Below are 18,787 nucleotides of genomic sequence, written 5' to 3' on the forward strand. Positions count from 1 at the left end.
GCCTCGGTTACGTTTTCTTCTCGCTGTTTGTGAGTCGGCTGTGTTTTTCTCTTCATCATGCCTGAACCGGCAAAGTCTGCTCCTGCTCCGAAGAAGGGCTCTAAGAAGGCTGTAACCAAGGCCCAGAAAAAGGATGGCAAGAAGCGCAAGCGCAGCCGTAAGGAGAGTTACTCGGTGTACGTGTATAAGGTGCTGAAGCAGGTCCACCCAGATACCGGCATCTCCTCCAAGGCCATGGGCATCATGAATTCGTTCGTCAACGACATCTTTGAGCGCATCGCGGGTGAGGCTTCTCGCTTAGCCCATTACAATAAACGCTCGACGATTACTTCCAGGGAGATTCAGACGGCGGTCCGCCTGCTGCTTCCTGGAGAGCTGGCCAAACACGCCGTGTCCGAGGGCACCAAGGCTGTCACCAAGTACACCAGTGCCAAGTAAACTTAAGCAAGTAAGCGTCTTTAAGTTTGACCCCAAAGGCTCTTTTAAGAGCCACTTACGTCGTCAACATTAGAGCTGTAAATACTGTCTTTAAAATTAAGCTCGCTTAATCTTAATACAGTGTGGCTTGTAAATGCGCATATCGCTTGTAAAGTGTCTTGTGTGAGGAAAAAAAAAAGACATTAAAAAAATTAGTATTCCCGGAAGCTTTCTTTAAGTACAAAACGCTTCCTGGTTTTTGGCGCCAACATGCATCTGTGACTTCCGGTTAAAATCTCAAAAGGCTATTGTCTTTCTACCGCGGGGCAAATTGTGTTAATAAATGTCTTTCATGTTCTCTTTTTATCTCCAGTGGGCAGATGATAATAAACGAGTGCCTCCCTTTAGTTCACTCCTCCTTGGCTATACAATGTGAAAAGTTAAGAAATGTAGGAAGAGACATTAAATATTTGGGCAAACTTGGTGTTTTGTTAAGTTTGCTTTTTCTTTTACTCCACTTTTCCAGCCCATACTGGGTGGAAGCAATGTCGAATCACCAGGAAAGGCAAAAAATCTGTGAGAGACACAGGTTTCCTCTTGAGTAAGAGATGTAAGGGATCACAAGAAAGGTTTTACGTGACCACTTTTAGTTTTTAAAACAGCATTTTTCACATTTGCTGATTCAATCAGTGATTTTTAAATCAACAAATAAAACTTTAAGGACCTTGCCAGGGAAAAACTTGGCTGGTGTCCAGTGGAGACAACCAATAGAACAGGTCCAGACCGCCCAGAAGTTGAAGTAGGGGAGAGGGGAGGTAATGAGGCGGGGGAGGAACTGCTTCGGGCCTAGAGTCTGAGCCGAGTGAAAGCTAGAATGGCTATTTATGCCAGTAATGAGCAACGTGAGGTTTTTTGTTTTTTGCTTTTTTTTTTTTAGGAAGAATGGAGGTTGAAAGTAAGGGTCGATAAAATTTTGGTTGTCACCTGGCTAAATTTGTGATTTAGAAATCCAGGTTTTATAAGAAAATGACTTATTCAACATTCTTGTATGTATATAAGTGAATATATGTATAAATATATGTATGTATATGTATTCTTACATATATATTTCATCACGGGCTGTTCAAATCTTTAGGGATACAGTGAGTGAACATTAGTGAATTGCTTGTCTTTGGAAGTATATTTGGAGATTGGAAGCGTTAAACTAACAATGCACAAATGCAAAGCATATGTTTACTGTCTAAATCTTATGCTACTAATGGTTTGTGGATTATATCAATATTCTAGGGAATGTATCAACAAGTGATTGTTTAGTGTTTTGTCAATATACAAGGCACTGGTCTATACATAGTGACATATGAACTGGTTTAGTCTTAACACATATCTATGAGGTAGGTATTATACACATTTTCAAATGTGAAAATCAAAATGCAAAGAAGTGGAAGAGCTATCTAAATAATTTTCAGAGAGAAGAGAGCAATGAAGAAGGAATAAGTCTGAAGAGAGAGAATGTTGTAATTTGACCTTCACAGAGTGGTTTTCCTAAGCAGGACATCCTTTTGTACTTTATTTGCTCCTGACTTCATTTTTACAGCAAAATATTCATAGCAAAAATTAAGTATAATCCTTAAGACTGATTTCACGTAGCTATCAGGAGTAAATTGTACCTCTACAGTGCCTCTTCCTATTTAGATTTCACTGGGGGCAGGGAACAAGAACCTTAAGAAAAATAATATATGTCATTTATTATTAGCATGTTTTCTAGAACACCATGCAGATGGTAAATTCTATCTTAAGGTATATATAAATACTGCTTTTAGATTAAGATTTTTACCCTCAAAGTTTTACTCATTGTATGCTAATATTTTTACCCCCAAATATAGCATTTTGACATTCTGGACTGAGCCTCAAGGTCTCTCTGACCTTCCCCCCTTCACCCTCCCACTTACTTTCCCCAAATCTTAGAAGTTTCTTTATCTGCCAGAGATGCAGACCCACTTAGGAGAACAATAGTTTTTTCTTCCCCTCCCGGTTATCTCTTTACTGCAGAAAAGTAGAGCAGGAAAGTAACTACACCTGAACAGATCCCCCCCCACCTTTTTTTTTTTTTTTTAACAAGATAATGTATGTAATTCTTTTAGTATCCTCTAAACAGAATTCCTCTCCCCTACCCATAACCCATTTTATGAGAAGGTTATATATAAGTTTCTGGACCACTTTGGGGAGCAAAATCCTCATTTTTTGAGACTTCCTGTGTAATATACTTTAAAATAAATAAGCCTTTCTGTTACTAACCTACTTCTTTGTGAGTTGATTGTACATTGACCCTTCTGAGGGCAAAAGGGAAGTTCTACCTTTGCTCCCACAAGGCTATCATTAACTCTAGGCTTATAAACTATTTTTACAAACTGATACAATTTTACAAAGTTTGCTCTTAGATCTTTTTACTTTTATTCCAGAATTTGAAAGTACTTTGTGTTTTAATGGAAATGCAGGCAGTGGCCATAATTTTCTCATGCTTTCATTCTCATTTCTGTATCTCTTCACATGGATCTTATTTTGTTTCTCTGTATATAGTGTAGATCTTAATAGTTGGAAAGAATCACAAAGTTCATTCCAATGTTCTTTTTCAAATAGCAAAACTGATGAACAGAGCTAGAGGCAGAAGAAAATTCATTATGTTTATCTTTCCCCCCTTATGCCATGTATCTCTTTGTCATTTATTTCCTCTTAAGCCATGTATGTTAACTTGGAACAAAAATAGAGCTCTTTTAACTTATTTTATAATCTCCTTTAAATTATTAGTCGAATGTGCTAAATTAATTCCCCTAAAATTTGTTTTTTAAAGAGTAGTTCATGCTTTAGACTTAGAGCAATTGCTGTGTGACTCTGAACCACAGCATTTAATCTGGCAATTGTTATAGCTCTATGAAAAACACTATGCAGGGAAATAATCATCTGCTTTAGATTCTCCCATTCTTTGGGAAACAGAGTAGCTTTAGGGTTGAAACATGGAGGTTTATTTGACCATGCTTAATGACTTAGCAGTCACATATTTGATCTGTTTTAAAGTATCTTGTGATCCAGAAGTTAAAGAGGTCAAAAGAAGAAGAAAATGGCATAGATTTCCTCCTTGGGTAAGTTAGAAAAACTTAATCATTATTTATTCTGAGTGCTTGATACAAACTTCACAACTCCATGCCCATGAGAAGTGTAATACATTATGTCACAGGGTTTTATTGATATTATCTGAGGTATGACTAGAGTTAAAATGGAGGAAAAAGCAACTTGCTCTTTGATTTCCTCTCTTACTTTCTTGTTCTTCCTTAAGCTAGGATTTTTTTCTTCTTTTTGCATCTGTATTAGTATTTTGGGGTCTGAAAGCTTTAAAACCAGTTAGTTACCCTAAGACTGATTCTGCAATACAAATGTAATGCAAGTCACAGATATACTAATTGTTTTTCTAGTAACCACATTAAAATGTAAAAAACAATGAATTTTACATATTCACTATTACACTCTATATCAAAGTTCTTCTTTAACATATAGTCAATGCATAGTTTATTATTAATTGACAACTTATATTGTTTTTTATTTCAAGTCCAAAAAATCAGATACTTTTTTTTTTTTGAGGTAAGAGTCTCAATTTGTCACCCTCAATAGATTGCCATGGTATCATAGTTCACAGCAACCTCAAACTCTGGGGCTCAAGTGATTCTCTTGTCTCAGCCTCCCAAGCAGGTGGGACTATAGGCACCTCCCACACCACCCGGCTATTTTTAGAGATGAGGTCTAGCTCTGGCTCAGGCTGTTCTCCAACCCATGAGCTCCAGCAATCCACTTGGCTCGGCTTCCCAAGTGCTAGGAGTACAGGCATGAGCCACCAAGCCTGGCCTAAAATCAGATACTTTAAAAACACTTGTACAATACATCACAACTCATACATTTTTGATATCTATTTAGAGTTTATTAATGTATAATAACAAGTAGATTCAGATTCACATACCTAAGCTATTCAAAGTATACTTAAATGAATCCAGCACCTGTTTTTAAATGTAAACTAATTGAAATTTTAAACATATTTTGATTAAACGTCTATTTTATCAGTCACATGCCACATTTCAAATGCTTAGTAGCTGTACATGGCTAATGCTGTATACCATATACTCAAGTGAGAAGTTGGCCTTAAAAGCTACAACATATAGGGCACTAGGCCAAGGATGATAATTCCTTCTGGAATGGACAATTGTAAGATAGTTTTTCCTAAGGGATTATGGAATCCAGTGGACTTTGAACATGAAAAATGATAGGGAAGGACTTGTTACATCACAGATTTCTTTATAGTAGACACAAAAGTAAAAACAAGTTTCTCTGACAGGTACACAACCTGAGGAACTGAAATAATTCATTTGCATTGGGCTAGTGACAGCAGGGTTTTTAATCTGTCCTGACACATTTCCCCAAATTCCCCATTATAGGACTAGTACCACTTCTCTATATTGAGAGTGATTAAGAGTATTACAGGTTTGAGTCTTAGACTATATTTGTTATTTGTCTATCTGTGAGTTGCCTCTATTTTACCATTTTAATATGAGAATAATAAAATCTATATCACAAGAATATTATGAGTTAATCTATGTAAAGCACTTAACACAAATTTAAATAATTTTTTTAAAGCTCACATTTTATTTTTTTGTTTATGCAGGTGAGGTTAAAAACACAAAAAGCATTCAATTCAATTATGATTTTCACAGAAATTGCAACATAATGCTATCTCACATATATTTATATTTTTATAAAACATATAACCATTTTGAAAATCCCTGGGTATAATAACATATTTTAAGAATACCAGCACAATTACCAGGCTGAAAATAAGCACTAACTAGTAGGCATTTTCCCCAAAGAAAATCATTTCACAAGTCTACTCAGAATTGCATATTAAGCATAATTCCAAATATATGAAAGAAAAAACCGATCATTTCTTTGGGGGTTGTAACTTTAGATTTTAGACTTCTGTCCATTTAACACTTCAAATGTACAGCATTTATTTGTGATTTTTTTTTTTTGGAAGGGTATTGAATATGTGAGCTTTGATAATAAACTGGCTTCCCTCCATGTCCTTGAAATCAGCACATAATTGCATACCTATTTCAATATTAAATATATTTTTAATGTGTGTTAGGCACTATTCTTTTCCTTTTTGTCTTTCCTTTCTGTTGTTTCTCTTGCAATACTTTTCAAATTTTATGCATTCAGTTAATCATTGCTTTTTAAGAGAATAGGAAGGTCAATCTTTTATAAATCTTCCATAGCTTTCTTACTGCTATTCTTACAGCTATTTCTGAAAAGGCTTACTGTCCAGTTTAAGCCAAATCATGAGATAAGGAGCCTAAATTTTTCCAAACATTGATGGCTGCATCTCTCAGGGGAAGTTTGGAGTGGGGAAGGGAAGGATAACTCCTATAAGGTATCATTCAAAAACTAAAAATATAAGTCCAGCATTAAAATTAATTTTTACATATCCAAAGCTATTACTAACATTTAAAAACAAATCCACAAGGTGACAGAATATATTTGTCACATGCTGACAGTTATTAAAAGTCAAAATATAAGAAATACAAATCATAAAAAATCCTAGAAAATAAATGGGCAAATAATAGATAATTTCTAGAAGAGAAAACCTTCAAAGAGCCAAAAATCTTATTAAAAACTTACCACTTTATTTAAATTAGAGAAATGCAACTTAAATAATGAGATACCATTTAGCAAAATCTTTGTATTGGCAAAAATTTTAGTCTGACATTAGCAGATGCTAATGATAGGGAATAAGAACTCTCAAGCACCACAGGGGGCATGAGTCACTGTACACTAGAAAGCAAATTGTTCACCTCTATTCATGTTGAATAGACAGCTATTATCAAGCAATTCTACTTCTAAGGAGTAACTACAGGGCTACAGCTAGGTACAGCAATGCCCTTGCAGGTCTGTAATGAGGGAAAATGAGACAATTTAAGTATCTACCAACAGAAAAATAAAGTGTAAATTTTGTACTGACACATAAGAAAACAAGATTAATGAGAAGAAAATAGAACTACATTTCAACATCAACTTAATTTCAACAACAAATGTATAAAGTCCTTATAATATATTGATAAGAGGGTATATGCATCTTAATTTGAGAAGCAAAAAGCCTGGGAGTAATATATACCAAATTCCTTGGGCAGGAGAAAAAGAAGGATATGCTACTGGAGATGGACAGAAATCTTACCATTTGTTTTATAATCAATGTGGTGTTCACCAGTACCTAGGTAGTTTCTTTCCAGTGCCTAAAAATAGTACCAGAAAGCAAACACAAAAGGAGGTAGACATATTGCCAAGATTGCCCCTCCTACGTAGGTTCATAGCAATAATAAGACCCCTGGTAAGCCCCCTATTTAAAAAGGGCACCAAGTTTCTTCAAGCTTCCTGCCGTTTGTGGAATGCAATTGTTTTTTTCTAAGATCCCTCCACCTTATGGAAGTCAAAGGAGCTGGGAAGTGTCCTGCTTGGACTCTAACTTTACTCATTTATCACTGGTTCCATAAGCAAGCTGCAAACAATTTGAACTTGCTAGGATGAGGCAAGCTTCTTCCCGCCTTCAGAAAATCTCGACCCGTGGTGGATTGCAGTTACCAGCAAAGACAAATTAAGCAATTATCGACCCGTGGTGGATTGCAGTTACCAGCAAAGACAAATTAAACAATTAAACTGCCATAAGAACCTACTTGTAGGTATTTTAAACTCTTTTTCTGAAATATTAGGGGCCCTAAAAAGGGCCTTTTTAGTAAAGGACATGTTTCTGAAGTGGTATTTAGCCGCCGAAACCATACAGGGTGCGGCCCTGCCGTTTAAGCGCATAAACCACGTCCATAGCTGTGACCGTCTTGCGCTTGGCGTGCTCGGTGTAGGTGACAGCATCTCGGATCACGTTCTCCAGGAACACCTTGAGCACCCCACGGGTCTCCTCATAGATGAGGCCTGAAATGCGCTTGACCCCCCCACGGCGGGCCAGGCGTCTGATCGCAGGCTTTGTTATGCCCTGGATGTTGTCGCGCAGCACTTTCCTGTGGCGCTTAGCACCCCCTTTCCCTAAACCCTTCCCTCCTTTACCACGTCCAGACATTGTCAAAAGACACAGAATGAAAACTACAACTGAGGGGAATGGCAACTTCTCTTTATAAGTAACTCCTGCGGACCTGACTGAAACCCGAAAAGAGTTGCGATGAGAAGTTCCGCTATGCTGGGGGAGGGGACCTGAAAAGGGAACAAGTTTGTCCTGCTATCCTCTTTTATTTTCTTTCAGTTCTTTTTAATACTTAATTAAGACTAAGGCTATTTTTCCTCCTGTTTTCATTTAGTGTGATTCCTACCCCATCTTTATTAAATAGCAAAATTTCAATATTATAGACAATACACGAAAAAGCAGAGGAGACTAAAGACATTGAGTATTTTTACATGTATACATGTATTTCTTTAACACTCTGCATAAGACTGTGCTATTTTTGTAACATTTTTCTCCTTAGTTTGTGGTAGAAATATGCTCAGTATGCTAAATTCCTAAAAAATGAACAAGGTGGACTAATAAAATATAGAATTTTAAGATCTTTCAGGCATATTGCCAAATTCTCTTTCACCAAAGTTACATATTTTCATTTCCAACATTGGAGTGTGAGTGATTCCCTCAAATATGGCTCTTGGGCATGTTAAATGCTTTTGAAAGTTGAAGGACCTTAGAAATAAGGTGCAGAATCAAGGTCCCCCTAACCTTGCCTTTTTTCTCTTCCCCAAGGTAGGGAGGGACTTTCTCTGGAATTTCCTGGTCTGAACAAGAATGCTTCTTACCAAAAAACTCATAGTTGCCTTCAGTCCACTCCCTGTCACATCACGGTCGATGGCAGAGAAGACGACAGAAGAATGCAACCACACCTGGATGGATTTTTCTACTAGATATGCATGCCTGCCTGCCTGCCTCTTGGCACGTTATCTCCTGGATCTATTGGTTGTCCCTAATAATCATGTACTGCCCTTCCAATAATTGTCTACATAACCCATCTCCTCCTTTCCCTGTGGAAAAGGTTATAGGAGCTTTTATACCCCATTGGAGGGGGGTTGGGGAAATCACTCAGTGATATCTGCTCCTGTACTTTAATAAATTTGTATGCCTTTTCTCCTTTTTATCTGCTTTTGTCAATTAATTGTTGAATGAATCTTTTCAGGGATAAAGGGAAGTTTTCCCTTGATCCTTACATTAACAGCAGGTCCTGTTAGGCCTACAACCGGTAGATCCATTCTACATAATCTAACTCTGTAATTATAGATTTGATATCTTGTATAGAGAAATAATTGTTTAAAAAGTTAACCAGCTTGTTATTTAATACAGTATGTTGTATTGGTTATTAACCCCACCAATTAGAAAAATTTATCATGTACACATTAAAAATTTTTGGAGTTCTTTTATTCCACCAATTAGTCTATATATGGTGCCAAAATGTTATTATCAATTATTTGTGTTGGGGCTCAGAAACAGGACCCAAAATGAAAGCCTTAGAGTTTTTGTCTGTCCTGTAGACCTCTCAGTCCTGTTCTTTCCTTGAGGATAGAGCTAAAAAACTAGAACCTCTTTTCCCCGAGGCAGGTCATAAAAGCCAGTCATAAAACCTACATTTATTCTGTGTAAATACTGGCCATAAATTACCTCACCTACCTTATTTGACTATAGACTATAACACCCCCATTCCAGAGAGGGCCCTGCCCAACACCCAGAAGGAAGTAATATATGCTCAAAGAAGCCAGAAGGAATCTAGACAGACAAGCATTGCTAGGTTTTCCCAGTCAGTTAGCATTAAATCATATCCTCTTTTTTCAATCATATTTTTACACAGCTGGCCATACTTTGTTTAACCTAAGCATAAAAAGGGACAGTTTTCCCTGTATTTTTGGGTCTTCATTTTGAAGGTGTAACAAGAAGAAGAGGGTTCAGCTACCTGTCACTGTCAGCAATATGCAGAGATGGGAATCGATCCACCAAACTTTGTGAGAAGGCTAGAATTATGGAGAACATAAGAGTAGCCTCTCCAAGACTGTTCTGTTTTACCAGTTTTATACATAGAAGTTCAAAGCAAAGACCATATTAACCCTTATTTTAAATAACAATCAGCATAACTCAGTGACCTATTATAACATTCCAATTCAAGAGTTAATATCCTCAATCAATCCACCTAAACTATTCAAGATAGGCATCTTTATTTTAGGGTGGGAGCTAAATTTACAAAACAGTAATAATGGGTGACTGGTATGGTGGGGGTGGGGGGGGTGAAGGTCAGACAGGACCTCAAGCGACTAGACCAGCTGTGTCATGTTGGCCCTAGCCTGACTCCATCTTATTCTTACATGTGCTTTCAAAGGTTCCATGTATACATGTTAAATAAATTTGTATGACTTTTCACCTGTTAATTAATCTGCCTCATGTCACTGATTTTTCAGTAAAACTTTAGGAGGCTAGAGGTCCTGCTCCCTACATTGTAACTTTGAAGATTATCTTATTATTTGACAGTGTAATTCCCACCTTAAAATTAATTTTCCAAAACTTCCTGAAATTACAAGCCATCTTTCAAAATTTTTATTTTTTTAAAAGACAAAGTCTCATTCTGTTGCCTGGCTGGAGTACAGTGGCACAATCATAGCCCACTTTTGTGGAAATGTTACCAGATGAAGAGGGTCTGGCTGCCTGTCACTGTCAGCCAATATTCAGAGACAGGGATAGGTCCACCAAACTTTGTCAGTAGGCCAGGATTCTGGAGAACAGTGACAGTAGCCTCTCCAAAAACTGTTCTGTTCTTCCATTTCTAACATTATAGTTGTATACATTTAAGTTCAAAGTGAAGACCATATTAATCCTTCCTTATCTTAATAGTTGGCAGAATCCATGACCCAAAACATTTCAATTTGAAAGTTAATCTCCTAAATCAATCCACCTAAACTACTCTAGATGGGCATCTTTAGGGTGGGAGCTAAATTTACAAAACAGTAAAGAATGAGAGACAGGTCAGGCAGGACCTAAACAGACCAGACCAGCTGTGTCATATCTGCCCTAGCCTGACAGATGCCATCTTATTCTTACTATGTGTGCTCTCAGAAACAAGGTCAATCTGTTATCAAAAGCTCAGCATTTGTCCCCAAGGACACAGCAGAAGAACAAGACAGGGCAGCACCTATAGCTCAGTGGTTAGGGCACCAGCCACATACACCATGGCTGGCGGGTTCAAACCCAGGCCAGGCCAGCTAAACAACAATGACAACTGCAACAACAAAAATAAAAAACAGCCAGGCATTGTGGTGGGTGCTTGTAGTCCCAGCTACTTGGGAGGCTGAGGCAAGAGAATTGCTTTAAAGCTCAAGAGTTTGAGGTCACTGTGAGCTGTGACACCCCGGCACTCTACCAAGGGCAACATAGTGAGACTCTGTCTCAAAAAAAAAAAAAAATAAGAGCAGGACAAGAAGTTTGAAAAGAGAAATCTACTACTTTGCCAGCAAAGGAGGAAAATGGCAGATTCTCAAATTCCAAATTTTCAAAATCCAAATTCCTGCCTCTGATCAGAAGCAGAGAGCTTTCAAAGATTTTGATTAATCTTGTAATCCCATTTTGGGCTAAGACAATCTCATGACCTTCATCCAGTTTAATCCCATCTTTGACTAAAACAATTTTGTGGGCCTCTGTCCAGACGAATTTCTTTGCACTATCTCCTGTGTCATAAAGAACAAAAGACATTCCCTTGCCCCTCCTGACCACTGGCCTGAGGCAGGGATGCAGGTTTTAGTTCCCAAAAAGAGTGGGGGCCATTGCCCCCCATTTCCAACATTGTTATGTTACCCAGGCTGGTCTCAAATTCCTGGCCTCTCCAGTGACCCTCCAGCCTCAGCTGCCCAAGGTGCTGGAACTACAGCCATGAGCCACAATGCCTGGCTACAAGTCATTTTCTTAAGTTACAAGGAAAAAAATGTTTTAGGACTTTGGTCAATATACACTTTCGTTTAATGCTTTTCAATAATTGTTTTCTTTTTTGGCAGATTTTGTTTTGAATTATATTTCCCCAACATTAGTTAGCTGAAATACATTGTAAACACTTTTCTCTACTTTAGAAATCAGTACATTTCTCAGGAATCAGAATCCTCCTTCTCTGATTTCATAACAGCTTGCATAGCAAAATGAGGATAATAGGTATAACAGTGGATGGTAAAGGGGTAACACTCCAAAAGAGCCACTCCAAAATATGCTACTTTGGTATAAGGATAATTTTTTTTGAGCTAAAAGCAATTTAAAAAGAAAAGTTACAAGAGAAGCACTCTGACCTTTCCCTTCATCAAAGTGGGAAATAAACCCCCCTAAGGAAGATGTATTCTCCATAACAAAAGAAAAAGAACATTCTTTGTTTTCCAAGATAAGGAAGTTGAGACCCAAAGAACTCTGTGTAAACAGACTTTCTTAAAATCATTACCTTCAGTTAGACTCCCCACATAGTTTGTTACTTTCTCTCAATTTACTCTGTTCAACATAGTATAACAGCATTTAGGTTTTGCCACTTCTTTGGGTCTTTATTTCCTTCTGAGAGCTCTCAGGTCACATAAAACTTACATTAAATAAATTTATGTGTTTTTCTTGTTAATCTGTCTTATATTAGTTTAATTCTCAGGCCTAGCAAGAAAAACACTGAGAGGATAAAGGGAAAATGCTACTCTTTCTGTAGTGGATATCTAAAAAGTTTATCAGACTCTTTAGTTTCTGAAATTGGTAGGCAGAGGTGTTTAATTTTCTATAAACATACACAGAGGATACCATTTAAAAACTGTGATGCTAAAAAGGTTATTTTCTAATATGGTAATTATCAAGATAAATTTAGTACAACCTAGTTTCTTTGCATTCTCACATTCTTTCACTATGCAACAAATACGGTAGCAAATTTGTTAGTCATACTTGCAAAATACATCCTATGCTAAACTATTATCTGTTTAATTATTACATTAATTTAAATAAATTGGAAGACATTTAAAGACAGAACAATTGAATGATGAATAAAATCATTATTTGAGTTACATATATTCTAAAAATCCCATCAAAAGTTCTATTTTACTATTTTTGGGGAGTCATTTGAGTGCCTATCATCGCTAGATATTGTTGTCAATAGTTATTTTTATTCCAAAAAATCATAATTATACTAGGATTGGAAGTAATAAGTACAAGAAATAGAAACATTAAGAGTGTGACTGTTTATATGTGACTTCAATAGACTTAAGTGCTAAAGAAACTCCACATAGGAAGAAAAGATTTCAGGGAAAGCTTATAATTAAGCTGAAAAGGAATGGAGTAGGTCAACCAAATTTCAGAGCAAGGGTTTTTAACCAGAGGTCTGTATGTACACATAGCAATGCCCCTATGGATAAATTCAGCAGTTTGGTCGTGGTGGTATGACAGGGAAATTTGTGAGTTTGTGTAGTAAAATAATATATTTAAATTAACCTTTGACTAAACGTTGGCATTTCACTTTATTATTAATTTAGGCCACAAATCTCAGAAATTTCAGTTTCATTTCTCATTAAAAATGCTGCGTATATTGAAGCATTTATACTAAATACTAATATGCAGTTTTTATGTTCACCAAATTCTGTAATGTGTTAACTATATAATCACATATTTCATCACTCTGTTGAAGTTATTTTGAAAACTAATTGTTTTCGCATTTTATACACTGAAAATATTGTTCTGAGAGGTGTTTGTTTTTGAGACAAGAGTTTCAGTTGCCCTGCGGTTGAGTGCCCTAGAACCATAGCTCACAGCAACCTCAAACTCTTGGGCTCAAGCTTCCCAGTAGCTGAACTACAGGCTGCCTGCCACAATGCCCGGCTACTTTTTCTATTTTTAGTGGAGATGGGAGTCTCTCTTTGCTCAGGCAATTCACCCGCCTCAGCCTGCCAGAGTGCTGGAATTATAAGGCGTGAACCACCATGCTCAGCCATAGTACCCTGAACGCGCCAGATTTTGATCTAAAGTGTCAGGCCTGGTTAATACTTGGATCGGAGATTTTTGTTAAGTGTCACCAGAAAGCTAGAGGTGTCCACAATATACTAGACAAAAAGCTAAGAACACCTCTTTTTCTTTTTTCTAATGATTACGTCAGCGTTCAGTGAGCCGAGGTAGGAGGCAAGATTCTGCAACCTGAGCAAGGAAAACAGTTGGCACGGGTAATAACACCACCAATGTTTACTACACCACCAAAAGTTACTTGCAATGTCACATTAAATAACTTCTCCACAAGTAAATGTAAGCCTTGGTAGAAGGCCAGTTTGTCAGGAGCCACCAACACTTCTTCCAACACTCATGGACAACTCTTCGTGAAAGGTCATAATCACTCCTTTGTTATTTTTCTTTCCACACAAAAACTTGTGTGACTAGCAAGTTTACTTTTCAATGGCAATATTTAGGAAAAACATTTCCCCAAGCTTCGTTATTTCTATTAAGGTTTATTAAAAGTATCCTGGTCAGGTTCTGCGATAACTGCACTTGAGATACACGCTTCCCAATTATGAGAAACTTTTCACCTAGACGTTGTCTCCAAATGTCAAATGTCATCCTAATATTTTACTAAGTTCAATTAAGGACATACTTTGCAATTTTGGGCAGGCTAAAGAAGGGTATACTTCATAGCTTATATTCTGGGAAAAATGTATGTAGCCCTGCCAGTTTGAGACTTCTGCAGGACTCACAGGCTTCCAGAGGCATCATCTTCATCTTTCACTGGATTCGCATGTAGCGTTTTAATCAGCTGTGTACTTAAGGTAGTGGCGATTTAGCACCCGGCCACCCGCTGAGGTCAATAGCGTCAGGGCTTCCTCAGGCACCCAGTGGCCTGCAGGGTTCGCTTGGTGTGAAGTTAGGGGAGTAATAATTTTGTACGGAACAGCTACAGGAACTTATGTAACTAATGGCTGCCTGTGCACTAGTGGTTTACTAAGATCTGCCTTAAGTGTGGATAATACGTCCGTTATACGTGGTGCCCACTGTTTTACTTCCACAAGGGCCATCAGTATTGTGAGTATAGCCCCGCTTTTCCCAAGCTCCCCTTTTTCTCATTCACCATACAAAAAATATTAAGCTCTTTTTAAAGAGAATATAGGTGGCCCTTAAAAGAGCCTTTGGTTTGGACTGGACTCAAGTTATTACAAACTAATCCACGGTATTACTTGCCCTTGGCTTTGTGGTGGCTTTCAGTCTTCTTGGGCAGCAGCACGGCCTGAATATTGGGCAGGACACCACCCTGCGCAATGGTGACTTTACCCAGCAGCTTGTTGAGTTCCTCGTCGTTACGGATGGCCAGCTGCAGATGACGAGGAATAATCCGAGTCTTCTTGTTGTCACGAGCCGCATTGCCCGCCAGCTCCAGGATCTCGGCTGTTAAATACTCCAGCACAGCTGCTAAGTACACCGGCGCGCCAGCCCCAACTCGCTCGGCATAGTTGCCTTTGCGGAGCAGACGATGGACACGGCCCACGGGGAACTGGAGACCTGCTCGAGAAGAACGAGTTTTGGCTTTAGCGCGAGCCTTGCCACCCTGCTTGCCACGTCCAGACATGCTGAGTAAACTAACCGCCAACAGTTATTGAAAGAAACCGTCCTAGCGAGGCTTTTTATAACCATATTGGGCGCGAAAAAGAAAGACGTGTCATAGGTTAAGACTGTAGCTTCATTTTAACCAATAGAAACTTGACTTCTGGATTTACAAGTCCTGATTGGGCAATACTAGTCTTTGTCTAACCTACCAATCAGAGTAGGCTTTAATTACACCTTATTTGCATAAGGCGTTCTATATAAAGACGATTCAGGACTCTTTGTCTTCACTTTTTTGGTTTTCTCTGGTGTGAGCTGTAGTGCAGTTACTATGCCTGAACCAGCGAAGTCAGCTCCTGCTCCCAAGAAGGGTTCTAAGAAGGCTGTGACAAAAGCTCAGAAGAAAGATGGCAAGAAGCGCAAGCGTAGTCGAAAGGAGAGTTATTCCATCTACGTCTACAAGGTGTTGAAGCAGGTTCATCCGGACACAGGCATCTCTTCCAAGGCTATGGGCATCATGAACTCCTTCGTGAACGACATTTTTGAGCGTATTGCCGGCGAGGCGTCACGCCTGGCGCATTATAACAAGCGCTCTACCATCACTTCCAGGGAGATTCAGACAGCTGTACGCCTGTTGCTTCCTGGAGAGCTGGCTAAGCATGCTGTGTCTGAAGGCACCAAGGCTGTCACTAAGTATACCAGCGCCAAGTAAATAGTGAGTTGACTGAATTTTTAACTAACGGCTCTTTTAAGAGCCACCTATGTTGTCAAAAGAGAGCTGATACTTGGGCTTTGTTTGCCACAACTCTCTACAAAGCTTTCTACTCTGATGCAAGGTAACACTGAGCAATACTTTTGGGGCTTTGCCTTAAAGTAAACTTAGTCACTAGCGACTCAAGGTTTAAGCTATCCTTTAAGACTTCCTTACAATTAACTATACCCCCGATAGTTTTTGTCATTTCTAAAAACTGCATTTTAAGATGGTCTCACCTCTGGAACCAATAAGGGCTAATGAGATGGAAGAGAATTCAGCAGGAAATTTAAGTACTTCGCGGGCCTATGGAATGTTAAATTGTGTTAGAGATTTTAAATTGTGTCAAAGAGATTTCCCGGGCAGTTTGAATGTCCCCGGGTGCTGCCCGCCTTTATTTTGAGCTTCCTGATTGGCTGCCGAAAGGGCGGTTTGGCTGCGCAGCTAAGAATCCAGGACTCGCCACTGCTCGAACCCCGCACACAAACCGACAGTTGACATTTTCGTTGGTGGTAAGGAATTTAAAGGATGTGATTTTTTATTCAGGAAGATAGTGCCTTTTTTGGATACTGTTTACCCTTTCCCCTTTGTCCGTATAATCGAAAGTGTGACGAAATTAAGCCGGACTATGAGGATGCAATGAAGGCAGACTGCTTTTTAAATCCTGTTTTATTTATTTGAGACTGAGTCTGTCACTTTCGGTAGAATACAGCCGTGGCGTCATTTTTCTCAGCAACCTCAAACTTGGGCTCGTCAACCTTCCAAGTACCTGGGACTACGGGCCCACCGTGACGCCTGGCCAGTGTTTTTCAATTTTGAGTAGAGATGAGTCTTGGTCTTGGTCAGGCTGGTCCGGAACTTTCAACTCAGGCTGCCCACGCCCCTCGGCCTTCCAGAGTGCTAGGATATTTACAGGCGTGAGCCACCTCGCCCAGCCTTAAATCCTGTTTTTCGCTTTGCCTGGAACCAGTTAGGAAATACAAGTACTGCGTCATTCGGGTTGCCGAACGAGAGCAAGTCAGCCAACAAATGAGTTTCTCTAGGTTATCACTTTTGAAAATTGTCTCTTATAAGCATTTGGAAGCTTCCACTATGACTAGTTTTTTGAGAGGTAGACAATACATAACTGATTTGTTTAGAATGGATCTAAACTTAGCGCAGCAATGACTAAAGTTATTATTTTGTTAAATCCACTGTCAAATATGCACTTCTCCTTTGCTGACTTAAGTTCTACCCATTTTTTTAAAGCCCATACCTGCTCTCTAAAATTTCTTCTCTTTTTTGAACTTTTTGTTTAACACTTGCGGAGCCTTTGGAAACTGCCTCTGTAAAGTTTCTTATATAGTATAGTATGTCCTAGTTAAATTACTGTTAGGTCGGTTGTATGCATTTCTATGTAGGGAATGTACACTCATGATTTGAAAAGAGGGAAAGGAAAAAAGAAATCAATTTTTTTTACTTTGCCCTCATCATCGTCCTGATTATCCATACTAATAACTGAGTCTTGTGAATGCACAGAACTTAAATGACTGTGAATGTCGTTACTTGCTGTGTGACGTTAGCCTCTGATCCTCTCTATTAATCCAAATAATTAAGTGATAATTTCCAAGCTAATGATTTTTTTGTTGTTGATCCTCCCGTTTCATATAGGAATCAGATTAAGAGCAGAATTTGTGGGAAAAGGAGAAGGATTGGGACAGAAGATGACTCATTGGGCATTTTGTCCAGCCACAGGTTTGTAAAGGCTAAATTTTTGAAAACTGAGTTTAGTTGAAAGTACTCACCTAATTTTCCTACAACTCAGAAAACTAAATTGCCCAAGGGATAAATAAAGTCACCTTTTGGGTTTGCATCTTGGTAAAGTTCTCTTAGGAATAGAGATGAAGGTTTCTTTGCTTGAAATGGTTGAGGCAGCGCCTGTGGCTCAAAGGAGTAAGGCACGGGCCCCACATGCAGGAGGTGACCAGCCCCGGTCAAAACTGCAAACAAACAAACAAACCAAAAAACCCCCTAAATGCTTGACCTGGCTCACACCTGTAATCCTAGCACTCTGGAAGGCCAAGGGGGATGGATTGCTTGAGCTTGGGATCAGGAGTAGAGACCAGCCTGAGCAAGAGCAACCTCTGTCTCTGCTAAAAATAGAAAAAATGAGGCAGGAAGGATAGCTTGAGCCCAGGAGTTTGAGGTTGCTGTGAGCTCTGATAATGCCATGGCACTCTGTCTCAAAAAAAAAAAAAGAAAGAAAAACTAAATGCTACCAATTCTCAACCCACTGCTAATCTGTTACAGAAGAATTGGTTCAAAGCTAAATTATCATTGTTTGTCATTTTAAAAAACATGTACACTTGGCTTGGCACCTGTAGCACAGTGGTTATGGCGCCAGCCACATACACCAAAGGTGGCAGATTTGAACCCAGCCCCAGGCCAGCTAAACAGCTGCAACAACAAACAAACAAACATGTTATTTTTACATATACATGTGAATATTAGGTTTCCACCTTTTGCCTTCACAGAATTAAAAAGGCTTAAAATTTACCAACAATAACAATGTTTAAGGTAAGGACTAGAAACAAAAACTTCGTAAAGAATGATGAACAAAGATAAATACATTCAGAAAAGAAATCAGACGATTGCTGCAATGAAGTATCAAGCAATAATAATATTAATAATGCAAAGAAAGTAACATTCACATTGTCAAATATGAGTATGACTATTATAGAATGCTTTCACTCTGAGGTTCAGTATAGAGTTATCAATTAACTTCTTATTATTTTTTTCCAAAGTCTCAAAAAACGGACAACTAATATTTATAATTAAAAATAAAAGATAATTTAAAAAAATGGATCATGCCAAATCTTATAGACAATAGAAAAAGAAATACTTCAAAATCATTCTGCTTAATCTGGATACACCTGATATTAAAATTGGAAAAAATATATTATTATAAAGGGGAAATTACAAACATAATTCACTTTTAA

The 18,787-nt window shown here is 38.3% G+C and overlaps 4 protein-coding genes across 4 annotated transcripts; 2 read left to right on the forward strand and 2 right to left on the reverse strand.

Moving 5' to 3' along the window:
- The first annotated feature begins 35 nt into the window (after window positions 1-35).
- On the forward strand, window positions 36-8,634 carry LOC100944154 (histone H2B type 1-K). The gene is made up of 2 exons (XM_003801863.3): window positions 36-448; window positions 8,249-8,634. Exon 1 carries the CDS (start codon window positions 58-60, stop codon window positions 436-438), a length of 381 nt encoding a protein of 126 aa, XP_003801911.1. The 5' UTR covers window positions 36-57; the 3' UTR covers window positions 439-448; window positions 8,249-8,634.
- LOC100959930 (histone H4) lies at window positions 7,271-7,582 on the reverse strand. The gene has a single exon (XM_012812774.1). The coding sequence runs from the start codon at window positions 7,580-7,582 to the stop codon at window positions 7,271-7,273; it is 312 nt and encodes a 103-aa protein (XP_012668228.1).
- A 6,019-nt stretch (window positions 8,635-14,653) lies between the features above and the next one.
- On the reverse strand, window positions 14,654-15,083 carry LOC100944473 (histone H2A type 1). The gene has a single exon (XM_003801864.2). The coding sequence runs from the start codon at window positions 15,081-15,083 to the stop codon at window positions 14,691-14,693; it is 393 nt and encodes a 130-aa protein (XP_003801912.1). The 3' UTR covers window positions 14,654-14,690.
- Window positions 15,084-15,374: 291 nt separating this feature from the next.
- Window positions 15,375-15,796, forward strand: LOC100944792 (histone H2B type 1-J). The gene has a single exon (XM_003801865.2). It carries the CDS (start codon window positions 15,390-15,392, stop codon window positions 15,768-15,770), a length of 381 nt encoding a protein of 126 aa, XP_003801913.1. The 5' UTR covers window positions 15,375-15,389; the 3' UTR covers window positions 15,771-15,796.
- The last annotated feature ends 2,991 nt before the right edge of the window (window positions 15,797-18,787 follow it).

Source organism: Otolemur garnettii, unplaced genomic scaffold (genome assembly GCF_000181295.1).
Source record: "Otolemur garnettii isolate 467f Iridium unplaced genomic scaffold, OtoGar3 scaffold00223, whole genome shotgun sequence".
Classification (NCBI taxonomy): Eukaryota; Metazoa; Chordata; class Mammalia; order Primates; family Galagidae; genus Otolemur; species Otolemur garnettii.

What these genes read in the sequence shown, in the direction of transcription:
- LOC100944473 (XM_003801864.2), bottom strand. Translation starts at nt 15,083, where the DNA reads ATGTCTGGACGTGGCAAGCAGGGTGGCAAGGCTCGCGCTAAAGCCAAA.
- LOC100959930 (XM_012812774.1), bottom strand. Translation starts at nt 7,582, where the DNA reads ATGTCTGGACGTGGTAAAGGAGGGAAGGGTTTAGGGAAAGGGGGTGCT.
- LOC100944154 (XM_003801863.3), top strand. Translation starts at nt 58, where the DNA reads ATGCCTGAACCGGCAAAGTCTGCTCCTGCTCCGAAGAAGGGCTCTAAG.
- LOC100944792 (XM_003801865.2), top strand. Translation starts at nt 15,390, where the DNA reads ATGCCTGAACCAGCGAAGTCAGCTCCTGCTCCCAAGAAGGGTTCTAAG.